The following is a 21,817-nucleotide window of genomic DNA, read 5'->3' as shown; positions in this document are numbered from 1 at the left end:
ATTTTTATTCCCTTTCTCAGTCTCTCCATTTTGAGTCAGAATGGCCCACGTACTTTGCACCCACACAGAGACTCATCCCATTGAAACTATTCCCGGTTTCAGTTTGGGATCCTTCTGGAGGGAGGCCTTAGTCACAGGCGTGCAATACAGACCTGTGTCCTCCAGAGTCCGCTGTGCTTCGCCCAGCTCAGCCCCCGAGCTTTCTCAAACCTGAAGCGTCTGCAACACTTTGCAAGGACACCGAAGACAGGGCACGTCAACGCTCCGACTTCCTCCCTACGCCGCCTCTGATTGGCTGCTGGGCGTATAAGAAACGGTGAATGAGCGGCTGACCCTTGCAGAAACTTGCTGGAGGTCTCCGGGTGGCATATACCTTTCCTCCCTCGTCCATCCGCCGGCAAGCCGAGCCGGGGGAGGATGAGGTCGTCCTGTGTCCTGCTCACCGCCCTGGTGGCGCTGGCCGCCTATTACATCTACATCCCCCTGCCCAGCTCCGTGTCCGATCCCTGGAAGCTGATGCTGCTGGACGCGACTTTCCGGAGCGCACAGCAAGTGGTGAGATGCAGCCCAGCGCTGATTCTCTCTCCCTCTTAAGCAATATTTGGAGGGGGAAGCAAGATTTCGTGACCGCGTCCCACGAGAACGCATATTTTTTTCTAACGCATTTAGGCGATCGATTTTTAAGGTGGTTCAGTCGGGCTTTTTTTCAGGGTGTCGCATTTGCCTCCTTACTAGCAGCGGGCTAGATCTGTGTCTTCTCTTCTGCGTTGGTGATCGAGAAGGTGAAGTTCTTGAATCGAATTTGACAACTGTTTAACCCTTCGTCTGTCCTAAGCGCCCCCCTTCCTTCTTGGTTTGCAACGTCAAAAAAACCACCTTACAGCATTTTAGAAGCCACCCTTCCCCCCATTTTCATTCTTCCGTAGGGGCCAGGAGAGAGTGAGCTGAATATTTTAGGAAGGCTGGGGGGGGGGGGGCAGTCTCTGATTCTTGGTAATGCAGCCACCTTAAAAGCAGAAGCCGGCACGGGCGGCCTCCCAACATCCTCGGACCGTGGAGCTCTCCGTTCCCGGGGGCTGCAGGGAGGGCTCGTCTAAGCACCTGAGTAACCGCAGGGATCTCCCGTTTCATGCGTGGGGCTTATCAGCTCAGCCCACGGAGGAGGCCAGGAGGCCTGGCAGCCTGGTTAGAGGAGAGGCGGTGGAGGGGGCGGCAGCATGATGCACTTTTCTGCCTGCCCTGCGGCATTTATTTTATGTCCTTGGCTGTCAAGGAGACAATCTTTACCCCAGCCAGGATACTCCTGCTTTTACCCTGGTGGGTGACATTTCTGTCTCTTGTATCATGGGGATGCATCTCTTCCCCATAGACAGTAAAATAGAACTGGAGTTTATTCTATAGTAAGAGGCATTCGTTTTAGTGGCAGAGAATCTGAAATCTGAACTCCAATCCGCAAAGCTGGGCCTTATTATTCTAACCCTCCTCAATCGCAGGTTATTTTTGTAAGCTGCTTTTTTTTCAGGAGTGACTAAACAAAGAGAAAAAAATCGTGATTTTTCCTAGAGGGCTGATGTTCCTTTTCCCCTGTCTGTTCTGTGTGTAGGATCACAGAGTCTCTGAGGCTTTGTCCTATCAAAAAGCCCCTTAAGTAGGGTATGGTAGCACCTTCCTACTAGGGATCTGTTTTTCTTAAATCCAGCCATGTTTTCAATCCCAAAGTCCCCTGTTGTCCCTTAGGGATGGTCTATGAAGTTACAGACCCCCTCCTTCCCTCCTGCTTACTGACATGGTGAAAGAGTGACCATCCCCTTCTCTAGCCTTTGTTTCAAGAAAGGCAATCTTCTTGTAGCAAGCCCTACGGCCCCTCTCTTCCTTCAGAAATTCTGTAATTTGGGAGTGATATCCCTTTAAGGTTTTGGGGTACAATGGCATTTACCCTGGATGGGTTATAATGACCTTCAACAATAAGAATAATGACTAGTAAGAATAAGAAAAACATGAAAAATGGCTATATTGCCTGCAGAGATTGTTAGTTTTCAGATCACCAAAGAAGTCTTCCTCATCATATGTAATTTGGGAAAACCCAGGTTTGGAGAAAAGCCTTTCTTCCCTAACTATAGACTGTCAACCCATCAAGGGCAAGGCCTTTGGACCCTATGGTCCACTAGCTGGAATGTGCCCTCAGCTGGTGTTTGGGAGTGATAATGAGTGTAAAGCCAGGTCACAAGATAAATGAGGTAACCAAGTATCCTCACCTGACACTGTGGCTTGGGAGTCAGTTTGCACAGAAGTGGCTCTCCTCACTTTTCTTCTAAATTATGAAATATTAGAAAGATCATTCAGACCACACGGAAGCACATTCTACCCAATAAAGCATTTTACCAATGTCACTCCACATCATCCTGAGGACAAGGCAATGTGACTTAACACATTGTGAGTAAGAGCAGGACAGGTTGAGTCCTGCCTCCCTGAGTCCCGTTCCAGCCAGGCTACTTGCTGGCAGTGAGGCCAGGCAATTACTAACCTTACTAACTGGTCCTCAGTTTTCCCTGTAAAATGGGGTTAATATCTACCTTACAAGGTTGCTGTGAGGTTTAGTAATGCATTTCAATGCCTGGACCTTGTAGTTATTCTTCTAAGAGTTGTTCCAAAGGTCCACTATGGATTATGAAGATCTGTTGGATTGCCCAACTTTGTTCAAATGGTAAAACAAATGTAAACTGGACATGACTTATCTCATTGAAATGTGGAGAGCTACCACTAGATTGCATGGCATGAAGTTTGTTACCCAGACAATTTTAGTTAGAGCTGACTTGCTCAATTACAAAAGCAACTGAAGCTACTTCAGAAGTGAAGCGTGGCCTCTTGGCCTACTTCTTAACACCATAGGCTCACGCCCAGCATCAAGAAATACGAATGCTGCTTTTATTCTGTGTCATTGGCAAACACTGCACCCTTTCATGCCAGTTTTCCCCCCCTCCTTTACCCTGTGCAGGTGAGTCAGATTATTGAGATTATGTTCATTGTGCTTTTTTTCCTGGGGGGTCCTCCAATATTACCTAACAAGAAGGTACTGGAGATCTTTCTCTAAAGTCCTCTCAAACACAGATGCTGCATTAGCATCACCTAGGGAGCTTTAAAAATCCTGATGCTTGGGGGCACCTGGGTGGCTCAGTCAGTTAAGCTTCCGACTTCGGCTCAGGTCATGATCTCCCGGTTTGTGAGTTTGAGCCCCACGCCCTGCGTTGAGCTTTGGGCTGACAGCTTGAAGCCTGCTTCAGATTCTGTCTCCCTCTCTCTCTGACCCTCCCCCGGCCCCACCACTTGCCTGCTCAGTCGTGCTCTCTCTCTCTCTCTCTCTCTCTCTCAAGAATAAACATTAAAATTTGTTTTTAAAAATCCTAATGCTTAAGTCCTATCCTATGCCTATACCAGATTTACTCGGAGGTAAATTCCAGGCATCAGTTTTAAAAGCTCCCCAGGTGATTTCAATATGCAGTAAAATTTGAGAACCAATGCTCTTTAAGGTAAATAAAATGCATTACAGATGTAGGCAATATGTATTCCTTAAACTGAACACATGTTGCTGGGGATGGGCCCTTTTACATTAGCATGGATTAGCTTATCAGATTAGTTGGTTGACACTTTGGCTGTAAGAATCTAAAGGGGATAAAATACTAGCTAGGCAAATTTCAGGGTTATAGCAAAGCCTTCATAAGATGTGAGCAGAACAGCACACAAAAAAGGTCTGGGAAAGGCAGAGGAGAGAGAGGTGTAGATGAAGATTGGTCAGCCAGAGACTAGAGGGACAAAAGTAGGGAGTTGGGCAGGTTCTGAAGGCTGATCTCAGAATGCTGTGCAAGGAAAGATTTTTTTTTTTATTTTTTTTATTAAAAAAAAATTTTTTTTAAACGTTTATTTATTTTTGAGACAGAGAGAGACACAGCATGAACGGGGGAGGGGCAGAGAGAGAGGGAGACACAGAATTGGAAGCAAGCTCCAGGCTCTGAGCCATCAGCCCAGAGCCCGACGCGGGGCTCAAACTCACGGACCGCAAGATCGTTACCTGAGCTGAAGTCGGACGCTTAACCAACTGAGCCACCCAGGCGCCCCAGGAAAGATTTTTTTAAAATAGTAATCCCAACACAGGTGAAGATCCTGAGAAGTTCACACTGCTGAGTTTGGCAATATTCATTGAAAGCAGTAGAAGCATGTTTATTCTTTGACCCAACAATCCCTCAGTATGAATTTATTTTTCATATTTTATTTCTTTATTCAAAGAGAGGGGAAGTCTGCGCACACGCGAGTACGTGGGGGATTGACAGAGAGAGAGGGAGAGAGACCAAATCCCAAGCAGCCTCCATGCTGTCAGCGCAGCTGGACTTGGGGCTCAAGCTCATGAACTGGGAGATTATGACCTGAGCCGAGGTCAAGAGTTGGATGTTCAACCAACTGAGCCACCCGGTGGGTGCCCCAGTATGAATTTAAGTACTCAGTGATATAGGCAAGGCTATAGCTGTGGAGATGGAAACATGTTACAGAGTCAAGAACCTTGCTCAACTAGTCAAAAAGTACTGCTGTTTTATGAGAAATATGGGGGAACATTCAGCAACCTAGGTTTCTTTCTTTCTTTTTTTTTTTTTGCAGCATTATTTAAAAAAAATTTTTTTTTAACGTTTATTTATTTTTGAGACAGAGAGAGACAGAATATGAACGGGGGAGGGTCAGAGAGAGGGAGACACAGAATCTGAAACAGGCTCCAGGCTCCGAGCTGTCAGCACAGAGCCCGACGCGGGGCTTGAACTCACGGACCGCGAGATCATGACCTGAGCCGAAGTCGGCGGCTTAACCAACTGAGCCACCCAGGCGCCCCTGCAGCATTATTTAAAAAAATGAAAGCAAGTAATATTAGATATTACATAATTATGGTACACATAATTTGGGATACTATACATTCAAAACCTTTAGGTTATAAAATAATGTTTAATGACTTACAGAAGATTTGTACTGTATGTTAAGTTGGAAAACGCAACAAAACAGCATATATGCCATTATCCCGCTTAAAATATTTATATCCCAAAACCTATAGTTATGTATATCTATTTGTCTATCTATACTTAGAGAAAAAGTAGAAGGATCTAATTTAAAATGTAATTTTTTTCTAGGCCATAAGGTTATAGCTTCAATTTCCATATCTGTATATTCTAGTTTTTCTACAATGAACATGTAGTAATAAACGATTTAAAAAAATTTTTGTAGATTTCCTACTTCTAAAGTGGAATTGATGTGTACACAATGCCAATGTGATTAATATTTTAGTAATTGTTCTATAAGAACATCAGATTTCTTGACAAGAAGCGTCCTGGATCCCCTGACACAGCTGTCACAGTGCCATGCTTCATGCTCAATTAGATGTGACACAGATCAAAAGACCACTATGTGCAGTGTTAGGGAGATGCCAAAATGACCTAAAAGAACCTACAGCCTGGTGGAATGGAGAAGACATGTTAACATACAGGTATTAAAAAGGTAAGAGCTGATAGGCATTACTGAAGAGGCACAGTTCCAGAAGCTCATAGGAGGGAGGGGTTATACGCTGTTTAGAGGAGGGGCCAAAGGCAATAAGGAATCTTAAGGGAGTTCAGAGCAGGGGCGTGGCTTGGCTTACCTTGATCATCTCCCAGCTTACTAGTTCTACTGTGTATCTTTTTGATGACATAATGTAAAAGATTGTTGAAATTGGCATGTTTGCTGAATGTTCCCCCTATTTCTTATGGATGTCAGTGCTTTCGAACAAGTTGAGCAAGGTTTTTCATCTTGTAAAATGCCCCCAAACATCAAAATGCAACATGTCTCCTCCTGGATGTTCTGTGCATGATGCATGTGCCTTCAGGCTGTGTGAGGGTGGTTTAAATGACAGCTGCACTGTCATGCCGTGAAGAACTCCAACTTGTTAACCTTTTTCATAACCATTCATGAACTGGGACTTTTACTAATGGCTGGTAAATTTAATGTGAGAACATTAGTAAATGTTTAAGTTTTGTCTGCCATTTTCTAGACTTGTTGTGATACATATTTATCCATGTAAATTAGAGATTTCACCAAGCTCAATAGTTTTTAGTTGACTTGATGGAATTTTTGTAAACACATGGCAGCAGAAAGGCTCTAAATAGCTTTAGGGGCAATATTTATTTATTTATTTATTTATTTATTTATTTTTAGCGTTTTATTTATTTTTGAGACAGGGAGAGACTGAGCATGAACAGGGGAGGGTCAGAGAGAGGGAGACACAGAATCCGAAACAGGCTCCAGGCTCTGAGCTGTCCGCACAGAGCCAGACGCGGGGCTCGAACTCACGGCCCAAAAGATCGTTACCTGAGCCGAAGTCGGCTGCTTAACCTACTGAGCCACCCAGGTGCCCCTAGGGGCAATATTTAATCAGTATTAATCCTGACAGGTGAGCAATCTGAGTCGGGCTACATAGGCGACACCTTCTGATGGATCCAATCAAACATTAAGGTCAGATTGACTCAGCTACCAGGTTTGTTAGATAATGCCTAATTTACAGTTTTCCTTGTTATTTTTCTGAGAACCCTACAAATATAGCCCTGAGCACAGGAATGTTATTGTATTTTAGTGGGACCTTCTGTTTCTAACATGTGGCTTGAGCTTGATCTAAAGACATTTTTGTGAGGTGTGGAAGTGCAGTAACCGTTCTTAACCAGTATGTTTTTGTTTTTTTTTTAATGTTTGTTTTTGAGAGAGAGAGAGAGAGTGCATGAGCAGGGGAGGTGCAGAGAGAGGGGGACAGAGGATCGAAGAGGGTTCGGGTTCCATGCGCTAACAGCAGGGAGCCTTATCTGGGGCTCAAACTCCTGAACCTTGGGATTTACAACATGAACCAAAGTCAGACACTCAACTGACTGAGCCACCCAGGCTCCCCTTAACCAGTCTGTTAATACACAATTACATCTTTTAAAATAATGAGTATATATTATTGCCAAATGAACCGATGTGGGAAATGTGTATTACTTATTTTCTCCATTTTATGTTTATAAAGAATTAAGAAATGTAATTGAATTTCCACGTGGCAAACCCAGCTATATTCTAACTAATTTGTGTCATATTATGAAATTTTCACAACCTACCTTTCAGTATTCCAAAATAAACTTAAAATACTACCATTTGGAAGTCATCACTCATATAAGAAAAATTGACCAAACACCAACTGGCAAAACAAAAATGAAAGACACATGCCTGATCCTGAGGAGTTTCCAGTGGGGTGAAGGGGAGATAAGCCTATGGACAGTTACAGAGTAGCACTTGAATGACAGAGTTCTGACAGAGGCTTTATGGGTTGCTGTAAGAGCCTTAGAAAGGACCTGTAATATGCACCCGGTCATCGGGCATTGAGGATTGTTACCCTTTCACACGGGCATCTAATCTGAGTCATCAAGGTTAAGTGTTTACAGTAAAAACATACAGTAACCTCTGTTAAGCATATAGTGAGCATTCACCCTGTGCCAGATACTGTGCTATGTGCTTGGCATGCAATTCATTTAGTCCATGCTAGGATTCTTTGAGGTGGGTGTTCTTATTTTCCTTATCTTACAAAGGAGGAAACTGAAATGCAAAGAAAAGTAAATTGCTCAAGCTGACACAATTTATGAGAGGTAGAATCACGATTCAACTCCTGCCTGTCTCACTCTGAACTCTAGAGTTTAACCATTGTATGAGCTTGCCTTTCTACAGGACCTTAGTGAAGGAGGTGGGGTAGGAGAACAGGAGGGAGAAAGAAGGGGCATTCCAGTCAGAAGGGACATTCCGGTGGAAGAGGATGATAGAGCCAAGGAACTAAAAGTTGCTTAGACCTCAGAGTGGTGAGGCTGGAAGGAAGCACAGGCCAGATAATGAAGGGCTCTGTGGGCCAAGCAAGGAGCCACTGAAAGGTTTTTCACAGGGAAACCCCATAATCAAGCCGTGTTCTAGAACAGTCTTTTCTCAGTAGCAGTGTAGAGACACTGGAGTCTAAGAAAGCAGGCGAAGGAGACAGTCCACTTAGAAAGCAATCCAGGTGAGAGGTGGGAGCATGAACTAATAAAGCCAGGCTGGCTGGCAGTGCAGCTGAGCCAGATTTGCTGATGAAGGGATTATATGGGGTAAAGGAGAGAAAGGAGCCAAAGGTAGCTCCTGGCACACAGACTCTAGAGAACTTGGGTGAATGGTGGTGATGATCCTGATCTAGGGGAAGGAGCAGATCTGAAAGTGAAGGTAATAGATGTTGGACCTTGTTTTGAGGTGTCCATGGGACTAGTCCAAGGACAGCTTTTCACGAATATCTTACAGCAACAAGACCAGAGCCCAGGAGGGAGAGAGAGCTGGGCTGGAGATACACATTTGGGAGCGGTTGGTGAATGGGTGGTAGTGGAACTAGTGGGAAAGGATGTGCATAGGGTGAGAGTAAGATTGTGTGATCCTTCTGGGGACACCCGAAGGGGAAACCAGTGACAACATAGGAAGAGGAAGCCAGCCCTAAGAGAAATGAGATCCTGACGAACATAATTTTTCATTATTTTACATTCATATAGCAGTCTAGATTTTTTTATTTTTAAATTTTTTTAATGTTGATTTATTTTTGAGAGCGAGAGAATGGGGTGTGGGTGGGCAGAGAGAGATGGAGACAGAGAATCTGAGGCAGGCTCCGGGCTCCGAGCTGTCAGCACAGAACCCGACACGGGGCTTGAACCCACTATCCGCAAGATCATGACCTGAGCTGAAGTCGGGTGCTTAACTGGCCGAGCCACCCAGGTGCCCCAGCAGTCTAGATTTTATAAAGGTTCCACCTATCTCATTTTTGCCCTCAAAATCTATATTTAAGTTTTGTTTTGTTTTTTGCTAAAGTAGGGTCTATGCCCAGTATGGGGTTTGAACTCACAGCCCCAAGATCAAGAGTCACATGTTCCACCCACTGAACCAGCACAGGTGCCTCACCCCTCATTTTATTTTTATAATAAATAACTGGCTTGCATGAATTACTTCCACTTATCAAGTGAGGAAACTGAGGCTCAGAAAGGGTCAGTGACATCCCCAAGAGCACATGATTAGTTCAACAGAGACTGGAATCACATGTCCCGGGCTTCTATTTTGACACTCTCACAGCTGAGCCAGGCTGACCTGAAAACAAAGTCCTCTGTGATGGATTTCTCCTTTTTGCCTCTGGTTCTGTCTCTGTGACCAACGCCTACCTGTGGGAATGCTCGTGATAACTTGATGCTAGTTGACTGTATCCTGACCTTTTTTTGAACTCCCACAGTTAAATTAATCTACAGTAGTGTCTCCCAATCTTGTTCTCATGCCCTAGACTTGATTATGTTTGTAGAAGTATTCCAGAGGAAACTGGGGGGAATAAGGAGGAAATCGGTCTGTATGGGCTTGAATGCTAGAACTCAAAAGGTTTATATAAGAAATTAAAAAATGGTTCTCAAGCAGAATATGAACTCTGATAAATTTTGAATGGCTATGAAAAATGGTTTTGCGTTTTTACTTCTATGAAACACTTAAATATCAATGTTGCATGGCCCATGGTCCACCTGTAATCCATTTGTGTCACACCTGTTGGGAAACTCTCCTCTCTACAGTTTGTAGCTATTTAAATACAAGTTTACTATTATTGCTATTAAACACAGATAGTCCCCAAGTTACATATATCTAGGTAATCCTATAACTTATTGTCAAAACCAGGACATTTTTGAGAGTGCTAGAGGCTGCTATTAATAATCATGCTTGGACAACGGTTTTAAACCAGAATTATTCCCAGACAAATCTGGACAGATGCTCCGTCTACATTTATTTGGCTTGTCAACATTCAGCATAATCAAGTCAAAGTTGTAGAATGATTCCTGGACTCCCTGTTCTGCTCAAATCTGACTGTTAACCCTCCAGTGGATCTCACCACCACCCCCCCCCCCCCCCCCATCGCTTCCCTCACCCCTGGCCTCCTGTCCCCTGCAATAGTCGCAGAATAAAAGTACTATGTTCCTTAATGGGCACATAGAGCCGGCCACAGCCTCTCCCACACTGCTGAATCCAGTCTCCCTGTTCCCATGACAGTCTGCATGTTTGTATCTGACAACTTTCTTCCTGTTACTTCTGCCTCTCATGCCCTCCCACATGCAGACTTTGGCTAACATTCCACTCATCTTTCAACACCTACTCAGAAATTGTCTCTTTTAGAAACTTTACCTTTTTCCCCAGTCTGCCTTAATCTCTCTTGGTGATTAAGATTCCTTTACACTCTGCTAGCATTTGTGTGTGTGTGTGGCCCCTGTATGTTTCTTTCCTTAGGTTGCTGTGTCTTTATGTACAAGCTACCCCCCCCATATTCTAGGCTTTCTCAGCTATCATAGACACAATTTCCTTCCTATCTGTTTTAGCATTTGTTTGTGGTTGGAAGATCATTCATTATAGAGAAAACAGGAATTCTTGGTTCTGCTTTCTTTCAGTCTTCTGTGACATCATTTGTCCGAAAGGGCAGACTTAATGCTTTTATGTGCCTGTGACCCTGAACTTACCCCAGAACAGTTTTTTGTTGCCCTTCGCAACATTTTTTTTTCTTTTTGCAAGCCTCACTGTTTTCTGGGTTTCTAACTTCCTCATGCTATTTTTGCAGATTTATGCTTGTTTTTGAATTTGTAATGAATTTATCTGCTTGTTTTAACAACACTTTAGGCTGTCTCCTTAAAAGATCGCTGGTGGATTCCCACATTCATTTGGTATCGTTCTACCTTTCCGTTTTCCTCTTGAATGGATAATTGATAAATATTTCATGAAAAATTGATTTCACTGACCGTCTTCTGCACTGCCTGTCCCATAATATCATCCCTGCCCTGGGACTCAAATTACCTTTGCTTTGTTCTGAAGTCTGCTTTTCTAAAATGCAGGATGTTTATCTCATTATTCCTAGTTTATGCCTCAGTTCTAACACCTCACTGAGTTTATTCCTAGTTTATGCCTCAGTTCTAATGCCTCACTCTGTCCCAGGGTTACAGTTCCTTTCATTTCATGGCATTGTTCTTCCCTGTTAGTGAGGAGCAAGTCCACGGTAGCAATAATCCCTGCTTCCTTGACTTTCTTAGCAAGGCAAATCAATTCTGCTTGTAGAAAATGATCTGCTTTTAATAGGAAAGATTACTGTCAGATATGTGTATAATAACGGGTCTGTTTGGGGCACCTGGATGGCTCAGTCGGTTGAGCGTCCAACTCTTAATTTTGGTCAAGTCATGATTTCATGGTTCGTGGGTTTGAGCCCCATGTCAGGCTCTGTGCTGAGAGTGCTGAGCTTGCTTGGGATTCTCTCTCTCCCTTTCTCTCAGTCCCTCCTCCCCTCTAACAATAAATAAATAAATAAATAAATAAATAAATAAATAAATAAATAATTTAAAAAATAATGGATCTATTTACTGAATTATAAATACAACCAATAGCAAAGTTAAATAACTGATGGGGGAGGCTGGCTGTGAACAGGTCTGGGGAGGCTCCATAGCCCTTTCAACTGTATTCTACAACTTCCTATTATGATTGTTCAGTCTTCTCCTCTTCAATCCCCTGCACTCTGAAATGTTTTGTATTAGTTGTATGATCCACATTATGAAAGCATCACACAGGGATGTATCATGTATTTACAAATTTTAGTCCTGGAGGATTTTATGTATTATGCATTTACAATTTTAGTCCTGGGGATGCCTGGCTGGCTCAGTCAGAGGAGCGTGTGACTCTTGACCTCAAGGTTGTGAGTTCAAGCCCAATGTTGGGTATAGAGATTGCTTAAGAATAACATCATAGATAAAGAAAGAATGAATGAATGAATAAAATTTAGTCCTGGAGGATTTAACCTGAAGAAGTTCCATGGTTAAATAAACTGGGGAATGATGAGTTAAATACAGTTAACTTGGATTTCTTTTTTAATTGTAAGACATTTCAGAATCCCTGCCATACTAACATGTGTTTTGAATCTTAATGAGAAAATATATAGTAAGTCCCAAACTTAACTATAGATCCTTCCTTCTTTACAAAAAACTTCATGATACTGATGGTGTGTTTACCAAATTTGGGGGAAATTTTTCATAGTGCTTAAGTGCTTAAGTGATTTGAGAATCAGGGAGATCTGTGTTCAAATCCAGACTCTGAGCTCTACTGGCTGTGTGACCTATTTAACATATTTAACCTAGGAGTTTGTTTCTTGATCATGTAAATGGTCGTGATACTTAACCCATAATGATGTTAAGATTGCCTGAGGTTATATGTATAAAGTTTTATTGTTTGTCATCATTATCACACATAAGTTAATATGTAAAGGACTTGCAACAGTACCTGACATAAGAAATCTATGTAGTCCAGATCTGATTTTGACAGTTGTCTACAGTTGTCCACAGTATACTCCAGCAGTAACATGCTGTTTTGTATTCTTTTGTTTTTACCGTTATTCTTGTCAATCTGTTGCTGTTCTTACTAGCAGACTGGCTCTATACAGGTATAGCTCTTTTTAACTTGAACTTCTGTTGGCTTTGGCTATTGGATTTAAATCCTGGCATTAGCACTAACTAGTTTTGAAACTAGTTGGGCAAGTTACTTGAACTCAAAGTTTTCTTATCTATAAAAGTGGGATAATGATAGTGCTTCCCTCAAAGCTTGATATGGACTAGATGTGACTACATATATAAAATTCTTGGCACAGTGCTTGGTATAAAGCTAGAACTAAAAACTTCTTATGGGTAAAGTATTGGAGTCCATGGCCTTAGTTTGCTGGTGTTCTACCTGAGTAGATCTATGAATCCTCATCATCATAGCTAACTCCTACATTTTACATACATAATAACTCAATCTTTATAACAATCCTGTAAGATAAGTACTATTATTCCTATATTATAAATGAAGCAACTGAGGCACAGAGGGGTTAAATATCTTGCCCAAGTCACACACCCAGAGCCAAACCTCTAATTCAGGGACTCTGGCTTTAGAGTTAGTGCTCTAAAAGCCAAAGAAATTGAATGTCTCTTAGGTCTCCACTGTCTTATATCAAAGATCTCCACTGGAGTTTGTCAAGGTATCAATTCATTTTAGAATATGATGTCACCTGGAAAAAGTTCCTTAGACTTCAGGTACCTAAGGTACAGTTAGTGACATGACATTTTGTTGTATAAATTAAAGTCCTTTATTTGAATTCTGTCCCAATGGTGGACCATCTTGCCACGCTGTGAAATGGTGAAGTACTTGCAAGTAGGGCTGATATGTTTCTCAACAGAGGGCTTTGGATTTGCTTAAATGATTGCCATCTGTTGGGCCTAGAGATCTGGCCTATACCTATGGAAAAGATGACTTTGACTTCTGGAGTTATTAAAGGCAGGTATCTTCAGCTGACCACCGTAACAGAAGAAATTCACAATGGCTTCTATCATTCATTAACAGCCATATATTGGGCACTTATAGCAATTCACAAAAAAACAGCACTTGGCCTTCCTAGTGCTACAATCACATGCCAAAAATATGTGGCAAGTAATCATATAAAAGAAGATGTGGATATTGAGAAATTTTTTGGCATGTCAAAGGTGATTGAAATCCCGTGAAGACATGGAATCCTCTAAGGAAACGACGTTGGATGAGAAGAGAGTAGTTTTAGATCTGAGAAGATGTGGTACCAACAAAGGGGACAGAGCAGTCAGGGAACAAAGAGAAATACGGAGGATGGGGGGGAGGTGGGGGGAAGTAGAGTCAAAGAAACCAGCAGAGAGCAGTACCAGGAGAGGGTAGTCAACTGTGTTGAATTTCCCTAAGAGATGGAGGGACGTGAGGATGGAATGGAGTTCATCAACCCTGCATCCTGGTGGACTCTTCAGTATCAGCCACAAAATCTACTCCCAAGCAACTGTGGAGTTTACATTTCAGGGTCTCAACCTGTAGCCTGTTTTTTAGAATGATTTCAAGGATGTCTGCCAAAACTAATGTTTTGATTGGTGATGCTCATCGTATTGAGCTATCATTTCTGACAGGAAGTAGCCAAAATTTTACAGCTTGTGATTAAAACCTGAGATGGAGGTTACTGATGGATATTACTGAGGTACTAAATCTCTCTCTATATATACATATATATGCATATATAGGTATATGTGTGTATATATACACATATACCTATATATAGTATATTTTATTATATATAGTATATTATATATACACTTATATGTATTTATATATTATATATAAATATATAATACATATTTATTACATTATATTGTTATATAACATATTATATATTTGTATATTATATATTATATATACACATTTAAATGTAATAAAATATACTGTATATTTGTATATGTATACATATTTATATATAGTATATTTTTTTATTTTTAAACTAATTTTCTTTTTTTGTTTTTAATTAATGCTTATTTATTTTTGAGAGACAGAGACTGAGCACCAGCAGGGGAGGGGCAGAGAGAGAGGGAGACAGAGTCAGAAGCAGTCTCCAGTCCCTGAGCTGTCAGCACAGAGCCTGATACAGGGCTCAGACTTACGAACCGCATGATCATGACCTGAGCCAAAGTCAGACACCCAACTGACTGCGTGCATGCAGGTGCCCCATTTAGTACATTTTAAAATGTGTATTTAAAAAATTTTTAATTTTTTAATGTTTATTTTTTTGAGAGAGACAGTGAGTAGGGGAGGGGCAGAGAGAGAGAGGGAGGCTCAGAACCCTAAGCAGGCTCTAGGCTCTGAGCTGTCAGTACAGAGCCCGACGCAAAGCTTGAACTTGTGAACTGTGAGATCATGACCTGAGCCAAAGTTGGATGCTTAACCGACTGAGCCATCCGGGCGCCCTGTATTAAAAAATACTTTAAAAGGGGGGAAAAAGTAAAATGGTTAATTTCCCCAAATAACTAATTTTAAATTTATGTTGGTTAATTTATCTATGTGGAAACATATCTTAAAATTTGGACTTTTATAGGCTAAGTAGCTTTTTCTTTTTTTTTTTTTAATTTTTATTTTATATATATTTTTAATTTACACCCAAGTTAGTTAACATATAGTGCAACAATGATTTCAGGAGTAGATTCCTTAATGCCCCTTACCCATTTAGCCCATCCCGCCTCCCACAACCCCTCCAGTAACCCTCTGTTTGTTCTCCATATTTAAGAGTCTCTTATGTTTTTTCCCCCTCCCTGTTTTTATATTTTTGCTTCCCTTCCCTTGTGTTCATCTGTTCTGTGTCTTGAAGTCCTCATATGAGTGAACGAAGTAGCTTTTTCTATCTGCTTCACAATGAGGTTCACATCAGATGAATATTCAACTTTCTCCTTGTAGATTGAAGCCTATTAATTCTGTGGTTAACAGTATACCATGTAAATGCACATACTATACTCTTGTCAAGAACAGTGGGCCAGTATTTTATAGGACACACCATATGCTGTATTTGAGCCTTAGTTAGCAGCTCTTACTGCTAGCTAGCTTACCTTAGAAGCTCTTACTGATCCAAACCAATAACTTGATAGTTCCATTTCCTCACCTAGCAAATCCAAATTGGCATAATTCTGCAAATTAAGTGAAGACATTTTGGATGAAAACAGAAACATTGTTATTGGTCATGTCTACAGAAGGAAGCTGAGTGGCTGTGATTTTCAGTTACTCTAAACACAACAAGATTTCCCTACTCCATAAAAGCATATTTGGGGGCAAATCCTAGAACGTTAACTGCTTCAAAAGTTGGACTTTCATTTGGGTGTTGTCAGTGGTTAAATGTCTTTATGCCATTCCCCCTGCCACCCACTTTTGAGTCTGAAAGCAAGCATATGAAGAACAACACCAGACAGGGGAAAGTAAGGGCATTGCAGGGAAAGAGCAGGTGCACAGTTCTGAGGTGAGATAGCATGGCACCTACAGGGTGTTCCTTCTATGGAGTCTCTGTAAGGTATATATAAGAAGTTTGAAGGAGATATTTATGTAACTTCTATAATTTATGTAGAACTATTTAATTTAATATTTATGTAATTTATGTAGAACTAGGCTCAGTCTTGTGTTAAGGTATATTCCACTGTTTTAATTATGCTAACTCCAGGTCAGCTAATAGAATTATGAAAACATATAACAAAAGTGTGAGTTTGCAAGAATAAGTATGGCTTAGTGAGAAAAGCTTTAAACTACTTACTAAAAATATTCTCTGTGAGAAACCTGTAGAATGGCTTTTAAATTTGGGCAGCCAAATATATAATTTGATTGAAAAATTGTTTGTTACTGTTATGTGGATTTAGTAGTTTTTTGTTTTTCCATCTTAAACAAAAACTTCTTTAAGTCAGTCTTCCTTGTTGTGTCCCCAGTGCACTGCTTCAGAAAAGTCATTCTTTGTTTAAAGTTTAAAACACTGCAGTTGTTGACAGCTATGGTGCCTTACTTGAGACAAAAGCTTCTTGCACGCACATCAAAGGGGGTGGGTCTACGCTTAGGGACCTCTTGCTTGAACCACCCAGTCTAGTTGCTGTCTCTTCCCTATTTCCCTGTCCTGCTCCACCCTGTTCTTTCCCTCCGCAGAACATAGGCTATTGGGAATTGTCTTTTATTTATTTATGTATTTATTTATTTTTAAAAATTTACATCCAAATTAGCATATAGTGCAACAATAATTTCAGGAGTAGATTCCTTAGTGCCCCTTACCCATTTAGCCCATCCCCCCTCCCACAACCCCTCCAGCAACTCTGTTTGTTCTCCATATTTAAGAGGCTTTTATGTTTTGTCCCCCTCCCGTTTTTATATTATTTTTGCTTCCCTTCCCTTACGTTCATCTGTTTTGTATCTTAAAGTCCTCATATGAGTGAAGTCATATGATATTTGTCTTTCTCTGACTAATTTCACTTAGCATAATACCCTCCAGTTTCATCCACATAGTTGCAAATGGCAAGATTTCATTCTTTTTTTTTTTATTTCATTCTTTTTTTACATGTATTTATTTTTTTGAGAGACATAGAGAGACAGAGCACAAGTTGGGGAGGGGCAGAGAGAGAAGGAGACACAGAATCCGAAGCAGGCTCCAGGCTCCGAGCGGTCAGCACAGAGCCTGATGCAGGGCTCGAACTCCTGAACTGTGAGGTCATGACCTGAGCCGAAGTTGGACGCTTAACCGACTGAGCTACCCAGGAGCCCCCTAAAAAATTTTTTTTACATGTATTTATTTTTGAGAGACAGAGCACAAGTGGGAGAGGGGCAGAGAGAGAATGAGACACAGAATCCGAAGCAGGCTCCAGGCTCTGAGCTGTCAGCACGGAGGCTGATGCTGGAGCTTGAACCCACAAACCATGAGATCATGACCTGAGCTGTAGTCAGACACTCAACGTACTGAGCCACCCAGGTGCCCCAAGATTTCATTCTTTTTGATTGCTGAGTAATAGTCCATTGTATGTATATGTACCACATACATTCATTTGTCGATGGATGGGAATTGTCTGTTTAATTACTTTTAAAAAATTTTTAAGTTTATTTATTTTGAGAGAGAGAGAGAGAGAGAGAGAGAGAGAGAGAGAAAGCATGAGCAGAAGAGGGTCAGAGAGAGAGGAGAGAGCAAGAATCCTAAGCAAGCTTCTCACTGTCAGCATGCAGCTCGGTATGAGTCTCAAACTCACAGACAATGAGATCATGACCTGAGCTGAAGGCAGATGCTTAACCAACTGAACCACCCAAGCACCCTGTTTAATTACTCCTAAGTAATTTGTCGTCCTAAGTAATTGTGTCTTCCTGGCCAGCTGGAAGCTCTGTGAGGGGAGGGAGCATGTCTGTGGGTTTCATCACCATGCACCCAACTCGTAAAAGTACCTGGCACGAAGTAAACACATTTGTTGAGCAAATCCATGATAGCTTTTACTGTAAAGAGGTGTGGTAAAGATGTCCTGACAGGAAGTTTTCCCCATATACCCCACTTCTCAAATAAGGCATCGTCAGTAGGATCAGCACCAAAATGTGCTTGCTTTTCTCCCAGATTCCTGTTCCTCTCCATGAAGAGCCCAAGTAGAAAAATGATAGGGGGCAGGTTAGCTGCCTGCTCTTTTCAGAAAGCATGAACTTGGGGTGCCTGCGTGGCTCAGTCGGTTAAGTGTCTGACTTCGGCTCAGGTCATGATCTCACGGTCCGTGAGTTCGAGCCCCGCGTCGGGCTCTGTGCTGACAGCTCAGAGCCTGGAGCCTGCTTTGGATTCTGTGTCTCCCTCTCTCTCTGCCCCTCCCCTGTTCATGCTCTCTGTCTCAAAAGTAAATAAACGTTAAAAAAAAAATTAAAAAAGCATGAACTTAAAAGCAACAATGAAGAGAAATATAATCTACACTATGTTAATCTGTTCACAATTATATTAGGCACTACTGTTGTACCAGACAGTATACCAGTCCTAGGGGAACAAAAGGGAAGGAGGTAGATGTTATATTATCACTACCCATTTCCACAGGTATCAACAGTAGAAGCTTGAGCTAAGAACTGGAGAGCTCAAAGGGAAGAGTGTCTGAGGAGTGAGTAGGGCAGGGTGCCATAGAGGAGACGGCAGTTGAGATGGATACTGAAGGATGAACAGGAGTTTGATTGTGAGAGGAAGAGGGAGAAATTCCAATAGCAGATGGAACCCTACAGGTTAGCTTTCTGTAACTTTGAGGACGGTATATATAGTATATGGGCGAGATAGGTTGTACATGCGAAAGTGTGTCAAGGGAAGTAGTATGTAGTAATAGGAGTGGATAAAAGGTATGTTTGTACAGTAGGTGGATTATCAGGAGATGGAGAATGTTCTTTAAGCTATATAATCCCTAGCTGTTACAGCTGCTTTAAAAATTTTTTCCCATAGAAGCATAATTCCTTGAACAAATTACAGGACTGAATTATTTTTTATATACCATAAGAGGTGTAGAATCATGCTATGGAAAATGCAGAACATAGAAAAACTTGACTACAGTCTCACCTTAACACAGCCACCACTCGCTTTTTGTTATATTTCCTCTCAGTCTCTCCTTTTGTGTATATGTTGGCTTACTTTTGTTGGATGCTATCACACTGTATATACAGTTTTATGCACAACTTATTTTACTTATCATTTACCAGAAGGGTTTGTCGCATTATCGCTGCATAATATTCCCTTCCCTTTGGAATGGATGTATCAGAGAGCAGGTGCCAGTTTTAACCTAACTGTTCCCCTGTTACCAGATATTTAGACTATTTAGTTACTTGCTATTGTAAATAATGTTACTGTGAACATATTTGAATACATAATCTTTTTGTTTTTAGGGTTTTTCCTTGAGTGATTGCCCCCAGTTGGAACTACCATATCAAAGGGTGTAACTATTTTACAGGCCTTATTTCCCACTTCCAAGTTATTTTCCTTTACGTGATTAATAGCAGTGTAAGAGAATGCCAGTTGTGCTGTGCCCTTCCCAGCACGGATAGTTGTCCAGTGGATCATTGAGCAACGCAGGTTTGAACTGCGTAAGTAGAGCTTACACGTGGATCTTTTTTTCAGTACAGTACATAAATGTATTTTAACTCAGCCTCGGAAAGAAGACTTGTGTTTATTAAGAGTCTATAAAGGAGTGAGCGAAAGTCTCTGGAAGCAGTTTTAAAGAAATATGTTAGTCAGTGGTAGCCACATTGGATCATACATATGAACTTCCTGCTTCTTTGCAAGGGTGAAGTCATTTACTTGCTCTAGAAATTGCTTTGGTTTTCAGTTGGTGAGGATTGCCAACCTCCACCCCTGCTTGTGTTGTAGGGCACTGCACATCCAGAGTACCTCCCAGCATTTAACACATCTGTCAGCCTCAAGGAGAAGGACCGGTGACCCTTAGCATAGTACCGGGCACCTATCATTGTAACACCCAGTTACAAATAGCCCACCTCCCAGCGTCCTTGGAGGTGATGGTAGTGAAGGAGACAGTACTTAGGCAGCTTGGACTTTCTTTCATACTTACACTACATCATATTATTTTATGGTCTCTTTAACATATATTCCTTTTGTCTTCTAACTTTAACCCAGTTTATTATCTCAGAAAAATGAATCTTTATCCCCTATTTCTTTTGTAATCCCCAAGCAGTGATACCTTAATTATTTCTGACAAGGATACTATACTCAAATCAAGGATAAGGAAATCTTTATGCTTTGAAGGGAAAATAAATTTTATTTATTTATTTTTTGCTTTGAAGGGAAAATAAATTTTAAAAAGAAACAAGTGCATCAGCCTCTGCAGTCCTTAGAGAGCCCATAAATCCCATTCAGATTCTCCATAATTGCCATATCCATTATCATTGCTCTCAGATTGTCCATAATTCCCGGGTCCATTATCATTGTTCTCTAAACTGCTTCTATGCATCATTGCAATTTAAAATGCAAAAGAAACAAAATCCCAAAATCAAATATTTCTAATTTTATGTCTCAGTTTTAGTTATCGCTATCCAGGTGTGGGGGAAGAACACTGTCAATTAGGCATCTTATTTGTGTGGAAAAAAACGTGTTCTGACTTTTAGTCCAGCAGCTTGAGAGTCACAGACTGATCTGCAGACATGTTATCTTTGATCCACATTATATATTAAGTATTTTTAGATTCATTGCCAACACCTAAAATTCAAGATCTTTCACACAACAATCTGGGCTTCCTACTTCCCTTGAAACGTCAGATCATCTGGCAACACTAGGCCAGACTTTCCATATTCCACAATCATCTAGGGGCAGCACAGCTTCTTCCTTATTTGGGGCCTTGTTTCACCAGTTTCCCACAAGCCTACCACTCCCCTGACAGAGTACAACTTACTTTATTCATTTGCATTAGCTGTTCTGGCCCCTGAAGACATGAGTTTAAGACTTAAGTTCTACAGGGTTTAGTGTTAGGTAGAAGTCGGTTAACTGAGGACCCAGCACAGTCCTCTGGTCTGGTTAGATGCAGGATCAAGCTGAAGTAAGATCAAGCATGGGAACACTGCGTGACATTTATGGTCTATCCCGGGGCAAATGGTTGGGTACTAGTTATGCTGAAGAGCAGACAGAATTGGAGCCAGTAGAGGAGAAATAATACTTAGAAAGTAGTCCCTGCCTGGGACTCGGATCTGGATTGGAGCCCTGGCTCTGGCCCCCAAATAGAAGGAGATTGTAAATCATTCGAATTCACTTTAAGTTTTGATTTATGAAATAGGACTGGACTAGGTAAGGCGGTCCCAAACCAGTTTTAAGGGATGTTAATAGGTGTGAGGCGGTTAAAGAGTAAGCGGAGTTAAATAAATTTCTCTCACTTCCGAGACTTGTCAGGGTCTTAACAAGTGTTGTGCCTTGTGAATCTCTGAGAGAAGAATTAATATGCTGCGTTTCCCAGGTTATTTAATCACAGCGTCACCAAACCCTTCATTCTTTGTTCTCTGTGCAAATTATCTCCTCAAGCTGCTTGCTGTTTTACAAAACTCAGCTTGGGGAAAGCTAATGTTAGCCCAACATTCTAATATTCTAAGTAAAAAGGCAGCAAAACCCTAGAAAGCCAGAGATGTCAAAGACAGCTCAGGATCAGGTCGACGGACACAGCTGAAAAGATTGCAGATCATGAGGATTTAGGAAGATGCTGTCGAAACGTGGATACTCCCGATCTCTGTTCAGGAGGCAGATGGAACAATAAAGTGGGAGGGTGGAATTAAAAGAACAAAAGTAAGTAGACTTACACAATTTTGCTATGAAGGGGAAGACCGAAAAGTTAGGGTCTCAGAAAATTTTTGAGGTGAAATGGAACTTTTTTCAATAGAGATGTAGTGAAAAAACTTGTAGCTG

The 21,817-nt window shown here is 41.4% G+C and overlaps 1 protein-coding gene across 1 annotated transcript in view; it reads left to right on the top strand.

Annotated features, from left to right (window-relative positions):
* Positions 1-304: 304 nt before the first annotated feature.
* Positions 305-21,817, top strand: part of NCEH1 (neutral cholesterol ester hydrolase 1) — a 59,145-nt gene continuing 37,632 nt past the window's right edge. Inside the window, exon 1 of the mRNA XM_058730510.1 lies at positions 305-555. Coding sequence (XP_058586493.1) covers positions 418-555 — 138 coding nt within the window. The 5' untranslated portion in view covers positions 305-417. The remainder of the gene's footprint in view (positions 556-21,817) is intronic.

The sequence above is a fragment of the Neofelis nebulosa genome, chromosome 5 (genome assembly GCF_028018385.1).
Source record: "Neofelis nebulosa isolate mNeoNeb1 chromosome 5, mNeoNeb1.pri, whole genome shotgun sequence".
Classification (NCBI taxonomy): Eukaryota; Metazoa; Chordata; class Mammalia; order Carnivora; family Felidae; genus Neofelis; species Neofelis nebulosa.
This window is presented reverse-complemented; position numbering and strand designations above follow the sequence as displayed.